This window comes from Falco peregrinus, chromosome 10 (assembly GCF_023634155.1).
Source record: "Falco peregrinus isolate bFalPer1 chromosome 10, bFalPer1.pri, whole genome shotgun sequence".
NCBI lineage: Eukaryota > Metazoa > Chordata > Aves > Falconiformes > Falconidae > Falco > Falco peregrinus.
Genome location: NC_073730.1, coordinates 34425647 through 34443010, shown reverse-complemented (window position 1 = coordinate 34443010; position 17364 = coordinate 34425647). Strand labels below are relative to the sequence as shown.

The window sequence follows — 17364 nt, the reverse complement described above, 5'->3', positions numbered from 1 at the left end:
AGCCCAGGCAGTAAAAAGCTGTGGGTTTACTGTGGTAGGGTGTTTATGTGGGTTTCGGGGGGCAGAATTATCTCCAGTGGCCTAGCAGTAAATTTTTCTCTTTCACCAGAAAATATTTATATATTTAATATTGGGGTCAGATAAATTGGTGCGTATAGAAATAAACGGGTATTTCTGTGCAGCTTTATCAAAGATTGGTGAAATTTGTAATGGCAAAGGAGGAAGTGTTGATTAGGTTAAATTTAGGGCTTGTGCTTTTCTGAGAAAAAACTAAATACGTTTGTGAGCGGTAAATAGTGGGTTTGCATAAGCATTCTTCCGTAGTAATTGAAAGCTAGAAAGTGATTTTAAATAAAAGCAAGACTAGCCTTTAATTTTATATAAATTTGGCAACAGAGTAAAATCCACTGCTGAAAAATGTTTCTTGTTTTTATTCAGATAGATAATTAATAATAAAAAGATTAAAATGTACCTGTTGGTACATCTTAGAACAAGATTGCTTCGTTTCGATACCAGGTAACTAACTCCCTCGCACTGTTGTCTGATACAAGCAACCATGATGAATGAGTGCAAATTAACTAGATGCTGTGATAGGTCTTACTTCTTTACTTAAACTTAGTTATAATGAACTACTGCCAGTTAGCTGTTTTACCAGGAAGTCTGTATAATTTTCATCCTTTTCCAGTGCATTAGGCATTTGCTTATTTGCCATGCCCTACTCTGTAGGGAGGTGGCATGTTTGCGGCATGGGCTTGTGTTGATGGTTAGCAGGCTGGTGTTATAAATGACAGCATTTTAAATTCAGCAGCACTATCATCAGTCACCTTTAGGGAATAATTGAGCATAAATAACACTTTAATGAAAAATACTAACATTGAAGACACTTGAAACCTTTCTAATTTTCAGTGGAGCACAAATATCAAGTATGGCCAGATAACTAAATAGTAATAGTGTATTATACCTGGTGCCTCTCATTCAGGTATCAGAAAATGCTTCTTAAAAGTAAATTCTGGAAATCAGGAGCTGGCCAATGGGCTTTGGCATTACCGGGGTAGTACAGGATGTGAACGGCAGGGTTAGGAAAAGTTATTCTCTGTAACCACCTCACATTAGCTGGTGACCGTGACATTTTGCTGTTGTCTCCCATTAGGAATGACTCAATGCTCAAGTCCTTCCCAAGCTGGATATCAGCTGAGTTACTAAGATCCTAAAGTGAATATTCTTAGACAGAATATAAAAATATAAAAGATATTTTAAATGTGAGAAAAAAGCTTGACTGAAGCCGATATAAGTTTTAAGGGGCAGGGTAGTCCCACATCCCTTCCAGTCCCTGTAACACACCCTTTATTCCTCTTGGCTAGCAGCAACTTCTCAGGATCAACCTGACTTTACATTCCTTCCAGTTTGAGGAGTTTCTCTGCTAGGGATGCTACCTCTGCTTGAGTCCTTGTGCTGTAGCTTTCATGTGCTTTGGGGGAAGAAACTAGCTAATGTTTTTAATCAATTCCATAGTCTGTTCTTGGAGCATTAATCAAAATGTATCACTGGTTATAGAACTTCCTGTCTAGAATTCCTTTAACACAAAAGGAGTTTTTTTGTTTATAATGAGAAGTGAGCTAATTAGGTGTTTTGTTTTGGGTTCTGCTTTGTTGCTTGTTTCCTTGGGTATGAAAGCATAGATACTTGGGCAAACTTTTCCAGAATGTGGACGAGGGAGCAATGCTTCTGTAACACTTGAGCTATGAGAACAGCTTTGAGCAAAGTCCTGCGCAATTTACTCATTTTACCTGTCCTCTCATTAGCAAAATGAATTATTTTTATTGAAAAAAGAAGTTGCTTGCACATGCATTTAAAAAAAAAAAAGTCCATAGAGTGCTTCATACTCAGTTTAGAAGATGGAACTAATAAATTGATGCTTTCTCATAGGCTGGTGATGGACCCGATCCAGAAATAACACACAACTTAGCTAACAGAGAACATTCCCATTGTAAAACTGGAGCACAAATAGCAAGCACAGCACCAAAAGATGACACAGAAACTTTCCAAATGGCAGAGGGAGAAGGCAGAAGTTGTGTCCTGAACTCCCTGTAGCTCCAGACCCATGAGTCGATGTCAGAATTGAAAAGGGGGTGAGGTGGGGGGTATTTTCCCCTCACGCTTTTCCAGACTTAGTACTTCAGGCTGTGCGCAGTCCACCTGGGCTTGGCATGAATGTTCCCAGCGCTAGACTTTGCAAGTGGCACCCTGATGTGTATCTGCACGGTTGAAGTCTGGGTTCCTTGGTGCAAGGACAGGCTGTACACATTCTGGAAAGGAGAGGAATTAACAGATAAGCCACAGCTCTATAATGCATAGAGCAAGCCATAACTTCTAATACGGTTCTTATTTATGAGAAACATGGCTCTTCCCATTTCATGGTTTAGCCTGCTCACACTTGGTCACACCAAGTAAAACCTGAGCAGGGCAGTATTTTAAATTAGACTGAGTTAGTGGCACTTTTAACCTCTGAAACTTAACACTTCTTAACTCTGCTTTCACAGGTAAAGTGAGTTAAATCCCTAACAGTAGCAGATTATATAGAATAAGATTAGAAATTCCTGCTCGTAAGCAAGGAAAGTATCGTAACGTGAAACAAGGGTTTGTAACAACGTTTAGTGCTGGTTTTCTGACTAGTTGTTCCCCATCTATCCATTGCCTGCGCGGCCAGGTCCCGCTGAGCTCCTGACACGAGGGCAGAGGGAAGGGAAGGCGTAGAGGCTGGAGGTGCTCAGGCCCTCGGCCGCCTAGTAGTTAATTTATTTATCTGTGCTTCACCAAGCCAGTTATGGCCCGAGCACAGAGAAGGGGCTTGGCGGAGCCCGAACTCTGCTAATAAAGAGTTCTGGGAGTTAAACAGCAGGAAAAGAAAGGAGGCAAACGGCAGAGGAAGGGCTGGTGGCGGCTGCCCCTCAGGCACGGGAGGGCCCGCTCGCCTCTCCGCAGCCGCTGGGCGACCGGCCGGCAACCGCGCCGGGGGAGCGGCAGCCCCGGCACCGAGGGCCACGGCCGGCGCTGAGGGGGCCCGGCCTGAGGCGGGTGCCGCCCCGCCCGGCCCCTCAGGGCGGGAAGCGCCGTCCCCCTGCCGCCCGCCCCCGCCTTGTAGCGGCTGCTGCGCGCCGCGCCGCCTGAGCGCCGCTGCCCGCCATGGGCCGGCCCCTCGGCCCCTCGCCGCCGCCGCCGTAGCCCGCCGGGATGAGCCCCTGGCCGCAGTGCCAGCGCCACCCCAACGGCACCGAGCCCGGCGCCATGGGGCAGCGGGGCAACGGGACGGGGCGGGCGGCGGAGGGCTGCAGCACCGTCTCGGTGGCGTTCCCGCTGACCATGATGATCACGGGCATCGTGGGCAATGCCCTGGCCATGCTGCTGGTCTCCCGCAGCTACCGGGCGAAGGACAGCCGGAGGAAGCGGTCCTTCTTGCTGTGCATCGGCTCCCTGGCCCTCACCGACCTGCTGGGGCAGCTGCTGACCAGCCCCATCGTCATCTCCGTCTACCTGTCCAACCGCGCCTGGGATGCCGTGGACCCCTCGGGCCACCTCTGCGCCTTCTTTGGCTTCAGCATGACTGTCTTTGGCCTCTGCCCGCTCTTCATCGCCAGCGCCATGGCTGTGGAGAGGACGCTGGCCATCCGCGCACCCCACTGGTACGCCAGCCACATGAAGACGCGGGTGACGAAGGCGATGCTGCTCAGCATCTGGCTGGCCGTGCTGGCCTTTGCCCTGCTGCCCATCGCCGGCCTGGGCCGGTACACGCTGCAGTGGCCCGGCACGTGGTGCTTCATCAGCACCGCCGACAGCCGGCTCACCGGGAGCCTCTTCTTTGCCTCCACCTTCGCAATCCTGGGGCTCCTCTCCCTCGTGGTGACAGTGGCATGCAACCTGGCCACCATCAAGGCCTTGGTATCACGCTGTCGAACCAAAGCTACTACGTCGCGCTCCAGCAAGCAATGGGGGCGAATCGCCATGGAGACACTGATCCAGCTCTTGGGGATCATGTGTGTCCTCTCAGCCTGTTGGTCACCGCTGCTGGTAGGTCACTTGCCGCCCGCCATGGGCTAACCTCAGGCGTCCGCCCTCCCTCTCGTCGGGCAGGAGGTGGGGGGGGGGGCACCAGCCATTCAGGTCCCTCACGGACAGCGTGGCCGTGAATGGCCCAGAGGGAAGAAAGCGGGGATGGGGACAGAGCCCGTGGGATGTCAGGTGTGGGAAGCTGGCAGGAGAAAAGCTGGGGGAGGCCCGAGAGGGTAGCCAAAATGCGGCATGTTTGGAAAAATAAGACAAAGGAACTGAAGTCCAGAGGAAGGGCGTTGAGGAAAACAAGAGTCTTGCACAGAGGAGAAGGGCAGGATGCGAGGAGATCATGGGTCTGAAAGCAGGGTGCTGAAGTCGGCAGTGCTCGTAACGCAGAGCCATAGGTACCAGGCAGGTTTGGAGGGGGGCGGGAGCGGCTGGGCAGGAGCGGGCACCGGCAGCAGGGAGGACACACTGTGCCCCTGCCCGGCACTTTGTACCTGCTTGGCAGCGCCCTTGGGGTCTGAAGGTGACAGGACAAGGGGAACCTAAACTGCTTGTGCCTCATTTAGAGGAACCTGTGAAGAAGTTTATCAAGACCTTACTGTGGTGGAGCCCTGTGCTCATGCCATTCATGATTTTTTATTTGCTCCTATCCTGTAGCAAAACTTACTTCAGTGCTTTATGAGAAAAGGTGTGACTTGTGACTTTGAGAGTGCCTTCTGGTTTTCAGCAGATTGCTCGCTGTGTCTTACTTCAGGCAGCATTCTGGGCTTCTTGTTTCTGGTGTTCTAGATGACCCTTGCATTTCTTTCCACTATGTTGTTATTCCTCACTCATGCCCTTTCTTGTCAAACTGAGGCAAACCCCTCCTCGTGATTTAGCCTCAATCCATGTCTCTTTCTGCCATGTGGGACAAGGGCACACCCGGGAGTCCAGTACCCCATGTACAAAGGCCAGCTTATTCAGAGGATAGTATGAGTTTTGAAAAGTTTCTGCTTGGGATTCATAAGCAGAAAAGGGCTGAAGTAGTGGTAATGTTGGAAGTTATGTGAAAGGTACTTTATGGCCGGAGGACTTTTCTTCCTTGTTGCACACCAAGAAGTTGAGCTCTTGTAAATGAGGCTGTGACAAAAGTAATGGCTGACAATGGTAATGGTCGATGGGGATGAGGTAATAATAGCAAACAATTTAATTTAGTAATGTTATCCTTGTAAATTAATTAAAATACCATCAAACCTCCAAAATAACCCCACCCCAAAATAAGTCAGAGGCTGTAAGTTAACTTTCTAGAGATCATTAACAGCTTGTGACGGAAGTAAAATACGAAACCACACTGAAAACTTGGTGAGGGCAAAGAATAATGTTCTGCTCCTCAAACCCCAAGGAATGTTAGATCTGAGAAGTTAAACAGGAGACTGCCCTGTCACTGTTTCTGTGTCACTGCACGTGGATTGCCTGCAGTCCGACACCTTGGCTGGCCGTTAGCGTTGCTGTGGCACTTCCTGCTGCTGTGTGCCGTTAATTCCAAAGGGGACATGCTAGGATTTCTTTATTTTACAGAAGTTAACTGTTGTATGCTCGTCCATAGTTAAACAGTTGAAAAATTTAACAGGCATTTATTAAATGAAGGCAGTATGCTTGCCTTTCAGCCCTTGCTTTTGTAGTCTTTCCGTTGGGACGTGGGTTCTGCCCTGCCCTCCGCAGCTGAGGCAGCAGGACCCACGCTGCTGCCTCGACCAGCCGAGGGGCCATGGAGCTGTTGCACCTGAGGGTTCAAGCAGCCTTGTAGCATCAAGAGAAAATCCCCGAGATGAGGGACATTTTTTCCTCTTCCTTCAAAACCTGAGTACTAAGAAAAATCAGCGGGGCTGCAGGGATTCCTCTTGGTGGTTTGCTTCCCATGGCATTTTTACAGATGTAACAGTCGGAAGTCAAACCAATACAGCTGCCCCTGCTCTGCTGAATGGATCTGTGGGAAGTGTTAATGGGATGAGTCAATGGAGCAAAGCCCAGGTCAGAGAGCCCATTGTAAACAACGCTGACACCTCCAGAAGACACTCGGGGAGCTGGTAAGAGAGAGCAGGGTCTCTCGGAGGTTTGGCCACGGAGGGTGATCTGACTCCTCCTGGCAAGGAGCCTGACTCTCCGAGCCAAATGCAGGGCTAGCTGAAGAGAGAGTGGTTGGCAACTCTTTGTACCCATTTTACGATTGTGTGGAGGACTGCTGCCGCATGGGGGACGCAGCCCTCATCCGGAGTGAATTTGTAAACAGGTCACTGCCCTGTGCAGCAGCAACACTTGAAAGCATGTAACTTGTTCCGTGGAGTTCTGCAACTTTTCTCTGTTGTCTCGTTAGCGTATTCTCCAGCCTTCGTATGCTCAAAATTGAATCACAACTACAGAATCGTTTTTATGCATACACTTCCGCTTTTTCTGTACAACTGCAGAGTACGAATTGGGAATAAGAGGCCAGATTTTTGGAAGAGTGACCATGGAGTAATGCAAGTATATTTTCAGTGAAAGCCAGGTTGTAGAACTTATTTAACCTATGGCTGCATCATTTAGCAGTTGTAAGAAATTTAGTTGAAACAGCAATCCAGGGACTTTCAAAGGCGATTTTAAAATAATATTTTTAAAGAAATCTGAGTTTTCTAACTAACGGAGTCTGACAACTGTTACTATTAAGTAAACAATGCCCTTTTGCACAGACAGTATTTTTAGACTTCATCTGTTGATGAAAATGACAAAATCAAATGTGATTTAACAGAAAAGTGAAACTTCTGATGATAGTTGCAGTGCTCTAAATGGCTTGATGAACCATCCTGTCTTTTCTTGATTTATGCTGGATTTGGCAGAAGAGAGGAAGTGCACACATAAGGCAGGCATTGTCTCCTTTTGTTGTGCACTCGGGATCTTACTTGAATTCAGCATGGAGAACCTGGGGTAAAGCTCCACTTAAATAAGATACTGCTTTATCATAAGTGGTTTCCAGTTCACACTAATCTTTTTATTTTGGTGCTCAACTGTGGAGCATAATCATTGAACTAAACTGACAGCGGATCGAAATGAGTCTGAGGAGGACTGAGAAGAAGCTATTTCTTGGCTGCAGAGAAACACCAGTGCAGCACAAACTGCAGTTCTCGTAATAATTCTTTTTTTAGAGCTCCAGGCTACAAAATTATTCACTCACAGAGTTGTTTCAAGGCTATTTAAAGTCAAAATGCTCAGTTATTCTGCTGCTTTTCCTGTTAAAATACTTCTCCTTAACCCTCCTGTCAAACAGAGATCAAATATATTCTCTTCCACAGGCATTTTTATCAAAAATAGGTTATTTTCTAAAAATTTCAAATGTGCAAAGCATAGTTATGGAAAGCACTTAACGGAGAAAAAAAGACAGTGGTATCACTGAGTTGCAAGGAAAAAACGGCTCCTTTTATGTGAGTCAGTCTTCCCACTAATGCTCCGTTACCGTCTGAGGCTGGAATAGCCACCAGCTTCAAAACTGCCCCAGTATACTGATGATCTCAGGTTGGCCAGAAGTCTGGATTTTGCTGGACTGTATTTGTCTAGATAAGGTCACAACCAAGTGGTGAAAATTAGACCAGGTTTGTTGGAATCCCACTAGACTTGGATGGGACCTTGTAATGATTCCCTGCATTATTATCCTTCTGTAAACATGTTCTTATTAAAGTCCTCAGCCTTCTCCTGTAATTCTCCAAGAGGACTGCAGATTATTTCACGGTTGTATATTTCTCAGAAGCGGAGAAGTGATTTGCTGGAGGTTGCTCTGCCAGTGAGTGTCCTGTGGTGTGGCAGATGAGCAAGCAGTGCTGCCATGCAGGGAGCAGCACGGCCTTGATGTGGAGCCAGCTCTGAGAAGCAGCTCTCCCCAGGACAGACCGATACGTCTGTGGTCCGTGCACACCAGGAGGTGTTGCATTGCCCTACCACAAAAGGGTTGCTAAGAAAGATAGATCATCAGGTGCCGTATACCATAGATCCTTTCTGGATTGCTGTCAATCTGATGGATGAGCAGCTGCAGCGAGGAGGTGAACCCAGGTTCAGGTGGCACAGATGCCAGACCTGCCCTCTGTAGCCTCATTGGCTAGGCTTGCCTTAGCTTTGCCTGCAACAGGCAGTACTTCTACTTTAAAAAAGAAATCCAGGTCCATGCTAGGCGGTGGGAAGCTCTCCTTCAGAGGTCCACAGGCAGGCTGTAATGGCAGCTGGCCTGCTTGAACTGAAGTCTTGCGTTCTGCCTCAGCTTCAGCAGAAGCAGCAGAAAAGGGTCCTAAAAATTTGATGAGGCAAAATTACAATTCTGATTTTAAAACAAGATGGTATATGGCCATAGGTACTGTTAAGTCATTACAAGAAAAAATTATATCCTTGCCATTGTGGCTTTCCATGGTTCACTCACCACAGCCACTGCTAGTTTTTCATCGGGAGGATCCTCTGTTCCTTCTACATGTGACAGAATTACTTAAGCAACAGATTAGAGCTAATGGGAGAGGAGAAGCAGTGCAAGAGGCTAAATCCTCCTGTCTTTATGATACATAGCAAACATGTTTGGGGTTTTGGAAGCTATCTCAAGAAAAGGTTTTGCAGTCTGGGATCAGGAACTTCCCATCAAGATTCTTACCCATGTTCCAGACCAGCTACTCAGCTCTTGCTTGGCTGGAAAATGGGCACCTTTAAGCACACCAGCTGTTTTGTTCTCCATCTTTTACTGCAGATAGCAGCAGTTTCCAACACAGTTTTAGAAAAAATATCTTTGGGAAGGTTCTTGTCTTTTTTTTCTTTTTTCTCTTAGCTACAATGTGAAGAGTTTAGAATGAACTTCCAATATGATAGTAAGCTGTCTGGGAGTCCCTGAGGTAACACAGGCTGCCCATGTAAAGTTAAGCTGGTGGCATTGTATCACCATGATGGTTGCTAGCTGGGGAGCCTGCGAAACAACCCTGAAAAGTTCTTGTGTACTACAGGCCAACTTTATTCAAAATACCGTAAAGATATCTCACAAAAGGCACCTTGTCTTTGGTTGTAAACTTGAAAACCAGAGCAGTGGAAGTTTAATGTTATTATAAAACTACATTCAATGATAACAGTAAATATTTAATAACAGTTTTATCTAATAGAATAAAAACAATTATCAACTATATTACTATATGCATTGTGAACGGAATTTTTTATAGACATAAATTGCATAGTCCCATTGACTTTATTATGTTGTTCCTTTACCTTTGGCAATCTTTCTTTTAATTAATTTAGAAGACCAGTACAGGCCATGATAAACAACCTCTAAGGCCATGATAAACAACCTCTAAGGATATCAAACAAATAAAATTTCCAGTAGAGCAATTGTTGGTCCAACAGATATTCCAGTAAAGGAATATTATGTAATAAAACCATAAATAAGCAGCAGTTGTCTGCTTGGGAAATTTATTTTATTAGCCTGATATTTTTGTAGCGCCATGAGTTCACTAACAGAAGAACAAGGCAGCAAGGTCTGCAAAACAAGGGTCGCTGCAGAGCTCCCAAAGGAAGAGCTAGGAGAGCTGATCTGGGAGAAAGTAACCCGAGTGCTGGGAACAACAAATGTGTTGTTTCTGTTGGCTTGTAAGGTAGGCACAGCATATTTACACAACGCTGCTACTCTTCACAGCGTGGTAGTGCTGCAGTCCCCATCAGGAGGTGGGTTGTGCTGGTGGGCACAGGAGGCAGATGATGCGGGCAGCGTAGACTGAGCTGTGACAGTGACAGTATCCTCAGCAGCCAGAGGTGGCAGGGGAAGTATTAGGATTGTGGTTGTGTGGGTCTGGTGCACAAGTGGCTGTTTGGTGTGGTCTGGATCTGTATCTATCTGTATTTTTAAGAAGTTCTACCTATTTTCATTTTTATTTAAATTAAATGTAGTAGATGGAATCCTTAACTTCTTCTATTTAAAGAAACAAAAACAATTCTACTTTGCTGCCCTGCCTTCCGGACTCATCTAAGTCTTTCCAAGGTCAACACATGGTTATTGATCTGGCACCCAGAATATCCCTTTGAATGGAAAAATCCTCCCCTGTAGCCTCAGCTCCTGGTCACCCTTGCTCTGGCCCAGTTTATGGGGACAGCAGCAGTCCAGATGTGACCTTTCTGGGTGACACTCCATTCTGAAGACAGCCTTCGGTAGGAAAGCCTTGGCTGGGATTACTCGGCTTGTGCTGCTGCTGGTGTGGATTGGCTCGGTTCTTTTGAAAAGCTGAAGTCAAGATGTTGGACAGGGCTGTGAGTAACTGACCGCGAGTCTCAGCCCTCGGGCTGCTCCCTGCATTTGCAGGGCTGGTGGCTGGTTTATTTAGTGTGCTACCACTGACCTTTGCAAAGGCCGTGAATTAGGTGTGCATCAGAGCCATCATGTATAGGTATCTATAGAATCATAGAATCATTCAGGTTGGAAAAGACCTTTAAGATCATCGATCTCCTTGACATATGCAGTAGACGCATCAAAATGTGTGGACTTACTGCATCTCAATTCTGCAGGATTCCCAGACAGTAAATTCAGACAGTCAAGGTCTTCAGGTCATGCCCAGAAGAGATTTGCAAAGAAAAGAAGGACCCATCCGGGGGAGGTCAGGTGCTGGATAGCCCTGTCCTCAGAGTACAGTGCAGCACGCAGGCCCTTCCCTGGCTCCCCAAGTGTTGCGTCCCTTCATGCTGCCACGCTTCAGCCTGTGCCCAGCAAGGGGGCCTGCTTGCAGCCTCCTGACGTACGTTATGAAGCATTATGAAGCACGCTCAGTCCTCACATCAGCTCTGCCTTTTCCTAAAGTGCCCAAGGGCTTCGTTGTGCATCACAGCCAGGTGTAAGCCCACAGGTATTTTCCCTGTTACACAGCTGCTACACACATTGTTGGCAGCAAGTTACATGGCAAGTGCCTGCTTGAAAGGCGTTCTGATCCCTGTGTTTACGGGCTGCTGGAAAAAACATTGCAATACAAAATCCAATGTAGCTTATCTGTAGAGAAGCAACTAAGAGCCTCTGAAGTGATGTATTTTTAAGCAGTTGTAGCTGGTACAGAAAGCTCAGGAGAAAACTTTAGACAACAGATACTGACTAAACTATGGAAAATTATATCTGTCTGACATCTTTCAAAATGTGATTCATATTTCCCATGGTTCTATATTAGTGTATGAGAGCATCACAGCACCAGCTTTGCTGAGCTCTCTCAGCAGTTATTAAAAAAAACAAAACAAAACAAAACAAAAACAACAACAACAAAAAAAAAACCCCACAAAGGAAAAAAAAGGGCTTCTCTCCAATTTTACCTGAACAAGCAGCAGCCTGATAAAAACCCCAGCACTTCTGCGGCTTGAGCACTCAACTGCAGATCCCAAGCTGGGTTCTTTTTCAGTCACAGGTTTTCTGTGCAGCCTGCAGCAGCCCTGGGCAGTGCCTTACCTTTCTAGTCTGTAACAGGAGCATAAAGGCGTCCTTGTGTTTCAAGGCTCATGGCATCAGTAGCTGTAAAGCAAGTTTATGACTTCATTTGGGAAATGAGGACGTACAAAGTATTCTTGAGCTGACTGAATCATTATAGTGCATTTTTCAGTTTCTAAGTCTTTTGGAGATTGTAAACCTTGTAGCAACCCGTAAGAAAAATGGATCCTCCCTGCCGCCTGTACCATACCAACAGCACATATCTCGCTGATGCTTTGAAATATGAGTGATAAAATTACCTTAAAGTACAGGTTTTGGGGTGAAAATATTAATCAAAGCTGCCTCCTCTTTGTCTTTTTCTGAATAAATGAGTGACTATTGCTGACCAGTGCTTATGTTCTGCCGTGTGCCATCCACCCATGGCCGGACCCTCATAGCCCTAACTAGTGTTGTAAATCAAGATGCTGCCATGCCTGATGGCATTTAATCTTCAAAAAGATCAACCTGCACGTAGCTTTTGGCTCCCAGACTAGAGCTTGCTGATCCCTGCTGTGAAGTATGGGAGACATCAGTTCCAGAAACTTCTACGTGTGTGAAACATTTTACAGTGGAAGTAGTGTCTCTGTCGTGCCAGTTTGGATGCTGTGGGAAGCAGATTCCTAAATATATCACTTGTTCATGGGGAGCTGAACTGAGGGGGAAAGGAAGGAAATATCAGTCAGGTTGAAACAAGATGCAGTCTGTGGCTTTTGACAAGAGAATAAGATTATTTGTTTTCTGGTGACTTAAAATATTTTCTTGACTCCTAGCCCAAAACACCTTTGTTAAACCTTTTCTTTTAATTTGGCTCAGTTTGCACACAGAATAGTTTACATTAAAATCAAATTCTAAAATTTACAAGTTGTAGAATAAAACAGCTTTAAAAAAATGAAGACATTTTTGTATCTTGACATTCTTTTTTCTGACATTTACTGTTTGTAACATAATTTTGAATAGCTCTATACATCATGAGTTATTCAGCTGTTCCTTGTAATTGTGATAATATGATAATGATAAAATGAGTGCCTTTAAGTCAGTTCTGCAAGCTCAGTGATTTTGCTTTCATCCAAGGCCATCTCGAACCTCTGGGATTTAGCACACAGCTTTCTGTTGTGTCTCAAGCAGGGAAGCAGCATGTGCTCCTTGTTTTAGCCTGAGTTCTATAACTAAATCTGACTGATAGCTGAAAGGTATCATGTTTATCACTCACGTTACATGCACACACAAACTGAGCTGCTCTCCCAGTGCTTGTTTGCTCTGATCACGGTTTGAATTGGATGGAGGAGGAAAAAAACTTCTTGACAGGATTTTGTCTTCAGGGATATTTGTATATAATGTTATACAGATAACAGTCTCTTACCGTATATCACTTTTTCCTCCTAACTTCCCTTAGATAACAATGTTGAAGATGATCTTCAGCCACACATCGTTTGAACACTGCAAGGGGTTCTCCGATGAAGCCCAAAGCTCAGAACTGCACAAAGAATGCAATTTCTTCTTGACAGCTGTGCGTTTGGCCTCGCTAAACCAGATACTGGATCCCTGGGTTTACCTCCTACTCAGAAAGATCCTCCTCCAGAAGTTCTGCCAAGCAGCCAGTGCTGTCTCCAAGTGCTCCAACAATGAGTGGAAAGAGAGATCAATCACCTTGTCAGAGGAAATCCGACGGACAGCGGCATGAAGGAACAATGATCCTTTTGCATGGAAACTGCTTTGGCCAACGAGTAGTTTTAAATCATACTGTGAATTGGGGTGTCTGTAACAGGTTAGCATCCGCATAAATGGCTGAAAATGGTAGCATTGAATGGACTTATAGTGCCAAATAATTATTTATCTGATGTACCAAAAATTCTCAAATACAGAAGGAATTGATTTTGTTTCTACATTTTGCTGTTATTGCCATTTATAACTGAGCTGCAGAACGTAATGTTTTGTGTGCCTAAAATAGAGTTTGGAGGGACCTTTCTTATGTTAAGGTAGAAAAAATGGTTTTCCTATCAGGGGACACTTGGAATAGATTCAACAGATTAAATTACTGAAGAGACTTTCTCCTATGTATTTTTCAATACTAAGGTTATCTACTTCAGAAAGTCCTGCTTCCTCCTTTTTTCTGGAAGGATGAGGGGAGAAAGGGGCAAAAAAGGTACAAGAATTAAAGGAAGACAAAATTAGGAGAGCTTATCTGGATTTCAGTGGCTTAAAACTGAAAAGGTTGTGTAGTACCAATGATGGTACATCATCCTCTTTTGAGAACTGAAGGTAGCACAAGTCTCATGACACATGGATTTGTCCTGATAAATACTTGTTCTGCGTGGATGCTAAAGGAAGTCATTGGCTGCCGAGGATGTAGCATTGCGACAAATAGCACGAGTGGGAAATGTATGATTATTTTTTTTAAATAGCAGCCTGTGAAATACCCAGGCATAATGAGAATTGCTGTTTGCAAAGCACACTATAAAAGTACTTTGAGCAGATGGAGAGAATGATAAACATGTTGTAAGAGACACTAAATGTTCTCCTTCTGTAGATTGATAGCAAAGGTTTACAAAGCTAAAAATACTATTCTCATATGAGTTGTTTAATTTGGAAATGCACGTGTCCAGGAATAAAGTGAACATCAAATTATTTTTAATAGGGATGTCACTCAAGACTTCTTCTTTACTAAAAGGTCCTACAAAGTGGCCAGAATAGTACCCCAAAATAGTTTATTTCTTCTTTCCTCCAAAAAGACAAGTTTGAGAGAGATGGCAGCTTTGGGAATTTTTAAAATTGACTGGAAGACATGGGTAGAAGTGTGTGCATTAGTCAGATCTTTCCCCCAGGTAACTTGCATATTTTATTAGAAAACTGAGTTTTAATCCATTTGTGTCACATTTGAAGGTATTTTTTAAAGGGGCTATATTTTTTCCTCATTTTCTTCAGCCTTTTGTGGATTATAGCCTCTAATGTCTCCTGTTTCATGGCCTCTTAGGCGAAATTAGATGCAAATACAATAAAAGACAATAGATCATGTAGTTGTACATCATATACTATGTGCCATATAGTGTCGAATTCAGGGGCCTTAAAGGCAAATGTAATCCTGCATCTGCTGGGTATTTCTTGCCCAGAACCTTTATTTTTAATTTCTCTTCCTTTGTTTATAAAAGTAACTACTCAAAAAAGAAACTGGCTACTCACTTGTCTTGTTCTGCTACTGCATTGTCTATTTCCTTGTCTACATAGATCTAATTTTATCTGTGTGGTGTTCAAGTGCAACCTAAAAAGCTACGTCTCACTTTAATTCAAGAGCTAGCCTAAAACCACAGAGGCACATTTTGTAAAGTACTGTCTTTCTCTGATCGGTACTCGTCATCTTCTTCAGTTTAGTGAAATAAATTCCTTTTTCAATTATGAGTAGATGGCACCCTTCAGGCTGCGGGAGCCCCTGCTCAGAGCCGTGCGGTCCTGGCAGCTGCCACAGTGTGCCTGAGCTGGTGCTGAGTGTAACAACTGCACGTGCCTGCACATCGATGGTGCTGCTAGCCCCGGTTCGCTTACTAAGCAGCACTTTGGGGAACACAGTGAAAAAAAATTGTACTCGTGCTCTTTGAAAAAGTGCCTTGTGGGATTCATACTTTTAAAAAAAATAATATTGTGAAATACAAAAAGCCTGGTGTTCTGTCCAGAGGATTCATATTGTTCAGTTTATGTACATTAGCTTTTTAAAACAAACCCAGTCGCTTGTAAAATATGTCGGGATGACCTCAGCCGTTCGACTGAATCATACTTTGTCAAGATATTTCTAAGCAGCAGCACTTTCAGAGCACACAGCTTATCTGGGATGGGAGGGGGATATCGAGGGAGAAGTTCTGTGAGGACGAGTGAATCAGTCCCCCCTTTTATCAGCTCTTTTGTAGCAGCAAGAGGGGAGGGCTGGTTTTTCCTGTACACAATCAATCAAATACGTGATAATGAGAGAATGGCTCAAACGTGACATCGCCTTAAGGTGGCAGCAGGAAGGGACCTTTGTTCACTTCTAGAGGAGACAAACATGGGCTTGTTCTTAAGTGTCAGGGATGCTTTCACTGTAGTTCACTTGATGTTACGCCATGCCTTTTTTTAGTGACACAGGACACTGCTTTTATATTTGGAAAAAGGCAGTTCTGTCCATCTTTGGGTACGGTAGTAAGAAGAAGCTACTTTAAATATCAGAAAATGGGAAAGAATGTCTGCTTTTAATTTGTTTACAGAAAAGGAGTTTAAGCACTATTTGCCAGCCACGACTGCTGTAACGGGACATGGCTGGAGGAGCGCACTTTCAAAAATTAATTCAAAGAGCTTAAGTGTAAATGAAAGCTTTTACTTCCCATTTATTTGATTGAGTGGGAAGTTGTATTTTTTGTTACATTTCTTTAAAGATGCCTCTCTGTGTTGTACTTCTGTCAAAGACATTATGGGAACTGCAGCGTATGGAAAAATGATTTTGAGATAATTGTTTGCCTTAAAAGATAGCCTGTTTGTGTACCAAATCCATGTGTGTTGTATCTGTCGGAATAAAAGTTTGGCAGAATAACCAGTCTCCGTTCCCCTGATTAGTCTTGCCAGGGACACCATGCCACGATGGTTTCCAACAGCCTGTAGAGAGCTGCGGGTGGGAGCGTGGCCCCGGCACCCCTTGCTGAGCAGCTCCCTCCCAGGGAGCGAAGCCATGGGGTGCTCACCCACCCTCCTCCCTGCTGCTGGTGCGCTGTGCCCAACAGCAGGAGGGGACGGAGGGTGGGCCATCCTAACATGTAAAGCATTATTTAGTAACGGGCCTTCCAATAAATGGTTAAGCAACCTTTGCAAAAGCACCACCTGCTGATGGAATACAGCAAACAGATCTTGACAGATTTACATAGATGGGATTTTATCTGCACAGTCTTCCAGCTAGTGACCCCTGGGAACTGTGCTGCACCACTGGCTGGGTTTGCTGCGGCAGTACAGCCTTTGCAGTTCCTAACGTGCTGTACGCCAAGCTCACGCCTCTCGAGCGCCGGGGAAGGAAAGCCTGTGGGATCGGGACCCTGTGCCCCCTGCATCTGAGACCCAGCTCCATGTCCGAAGTGTTCCAGCCAAGCCCGTGCAGGTGACCACCTGCAGCCCCTCTCACCAAGGGTCTTTCCACATTTTTTTACGTTTCCTTTTTTTTTTTTCCCACATTTTGTAATTTTAACAGACTTTTTGAGCTTCTAAAGCAGATTTATACAGAAGAGCAGCGACCCCACTAATGTGCTGGAAGCATCGTTGGGACAGACAAACCCAACCCACCAGCACAGAATTCGGTGTGCTCCTCCAGCGAGCCAGTGAGATGGCACCGTGCATTTCTCCCAAGTTAAATGACCTTCAGGAGAGAAACAGCAACTGACTATATGCAATTTTCCCTGCTTTGAAATATTCCCTTACTGCTCGATGGATTTAGAGTGATTGCTGTGCGGCGGTACCACATTTCGGTGTACCCTGGAACCCCAGAGAAACAGCCACCAGCTAATACACGGGGGAGAGATACCCAGTGAAGCTCAGCTTTCACATTACAGCTTTTCTGGCTACTGTCCTGGAAGGACATTCTCCTGGAAAAAAGGAGTCCTTCATGAAGGACTGACTTACTGAAGTGTCCCATGGGTGAGTGCCCCAGGGCAGAAACCTGTTTATCCTGTAAACCTCTCCTGCAGCTGGGGCACAGCCTGAGCCGCTGGGTGCAGGAGTCAATGTCAACAGTCACAGGCTGGTGGAAACCTTGAAATTGGTGCTTTGCACCTAGTAACATCAAAAGCACCTTTACTGCAATTTTCTCAGATTCACAGACTGATCGGGGTGGGAAGGGACCTCTG

At 45.1% G+C, this 17364-nt stretch overlaps 1 protein-coding gene across 1 annotated transcript; it reads left to right on the top strand.

Moving 5' to 3' along the window:
- Positions 1-3137: 3137 nt before the first annotated feature.
- Positions 3138-16070, top strand: PTGER3 (prostaglandin E receptor 3). Its single transcript, XM_005244495.4, has 2 exons — positions 3138-4065; positions 12909-16070. The coding sequence occupies exons 1-2, from the start codon at positions 3232-3234 to the stop codon at positions 13194-13196; spliced, it is 1122 nt and encodes a 373-aa protein (XP_005244552.2). The 5' UTR covers positions 3138-3231; the 3' UTR covers positions 13197-16070.
- Positions 16071-17364: the final 1294 nt, after the last annotated feature.

Coding starts and splice junctions, on each gene's coding strand:
- PTGER3 (XM_005244495.4), top strand. CDS start 3,232: ATGAGCCCCTGGCCGCAGTGCCAGCGCCACCCCAACGGCACCGAGCCC. Junction 4,066..12,908: donor CCTGTTGGTCACCGCTGCTG/GTAGGTCACTTG, acceptor AACTTCCCTTAG/ATAACAATGTTGAAGATGAT.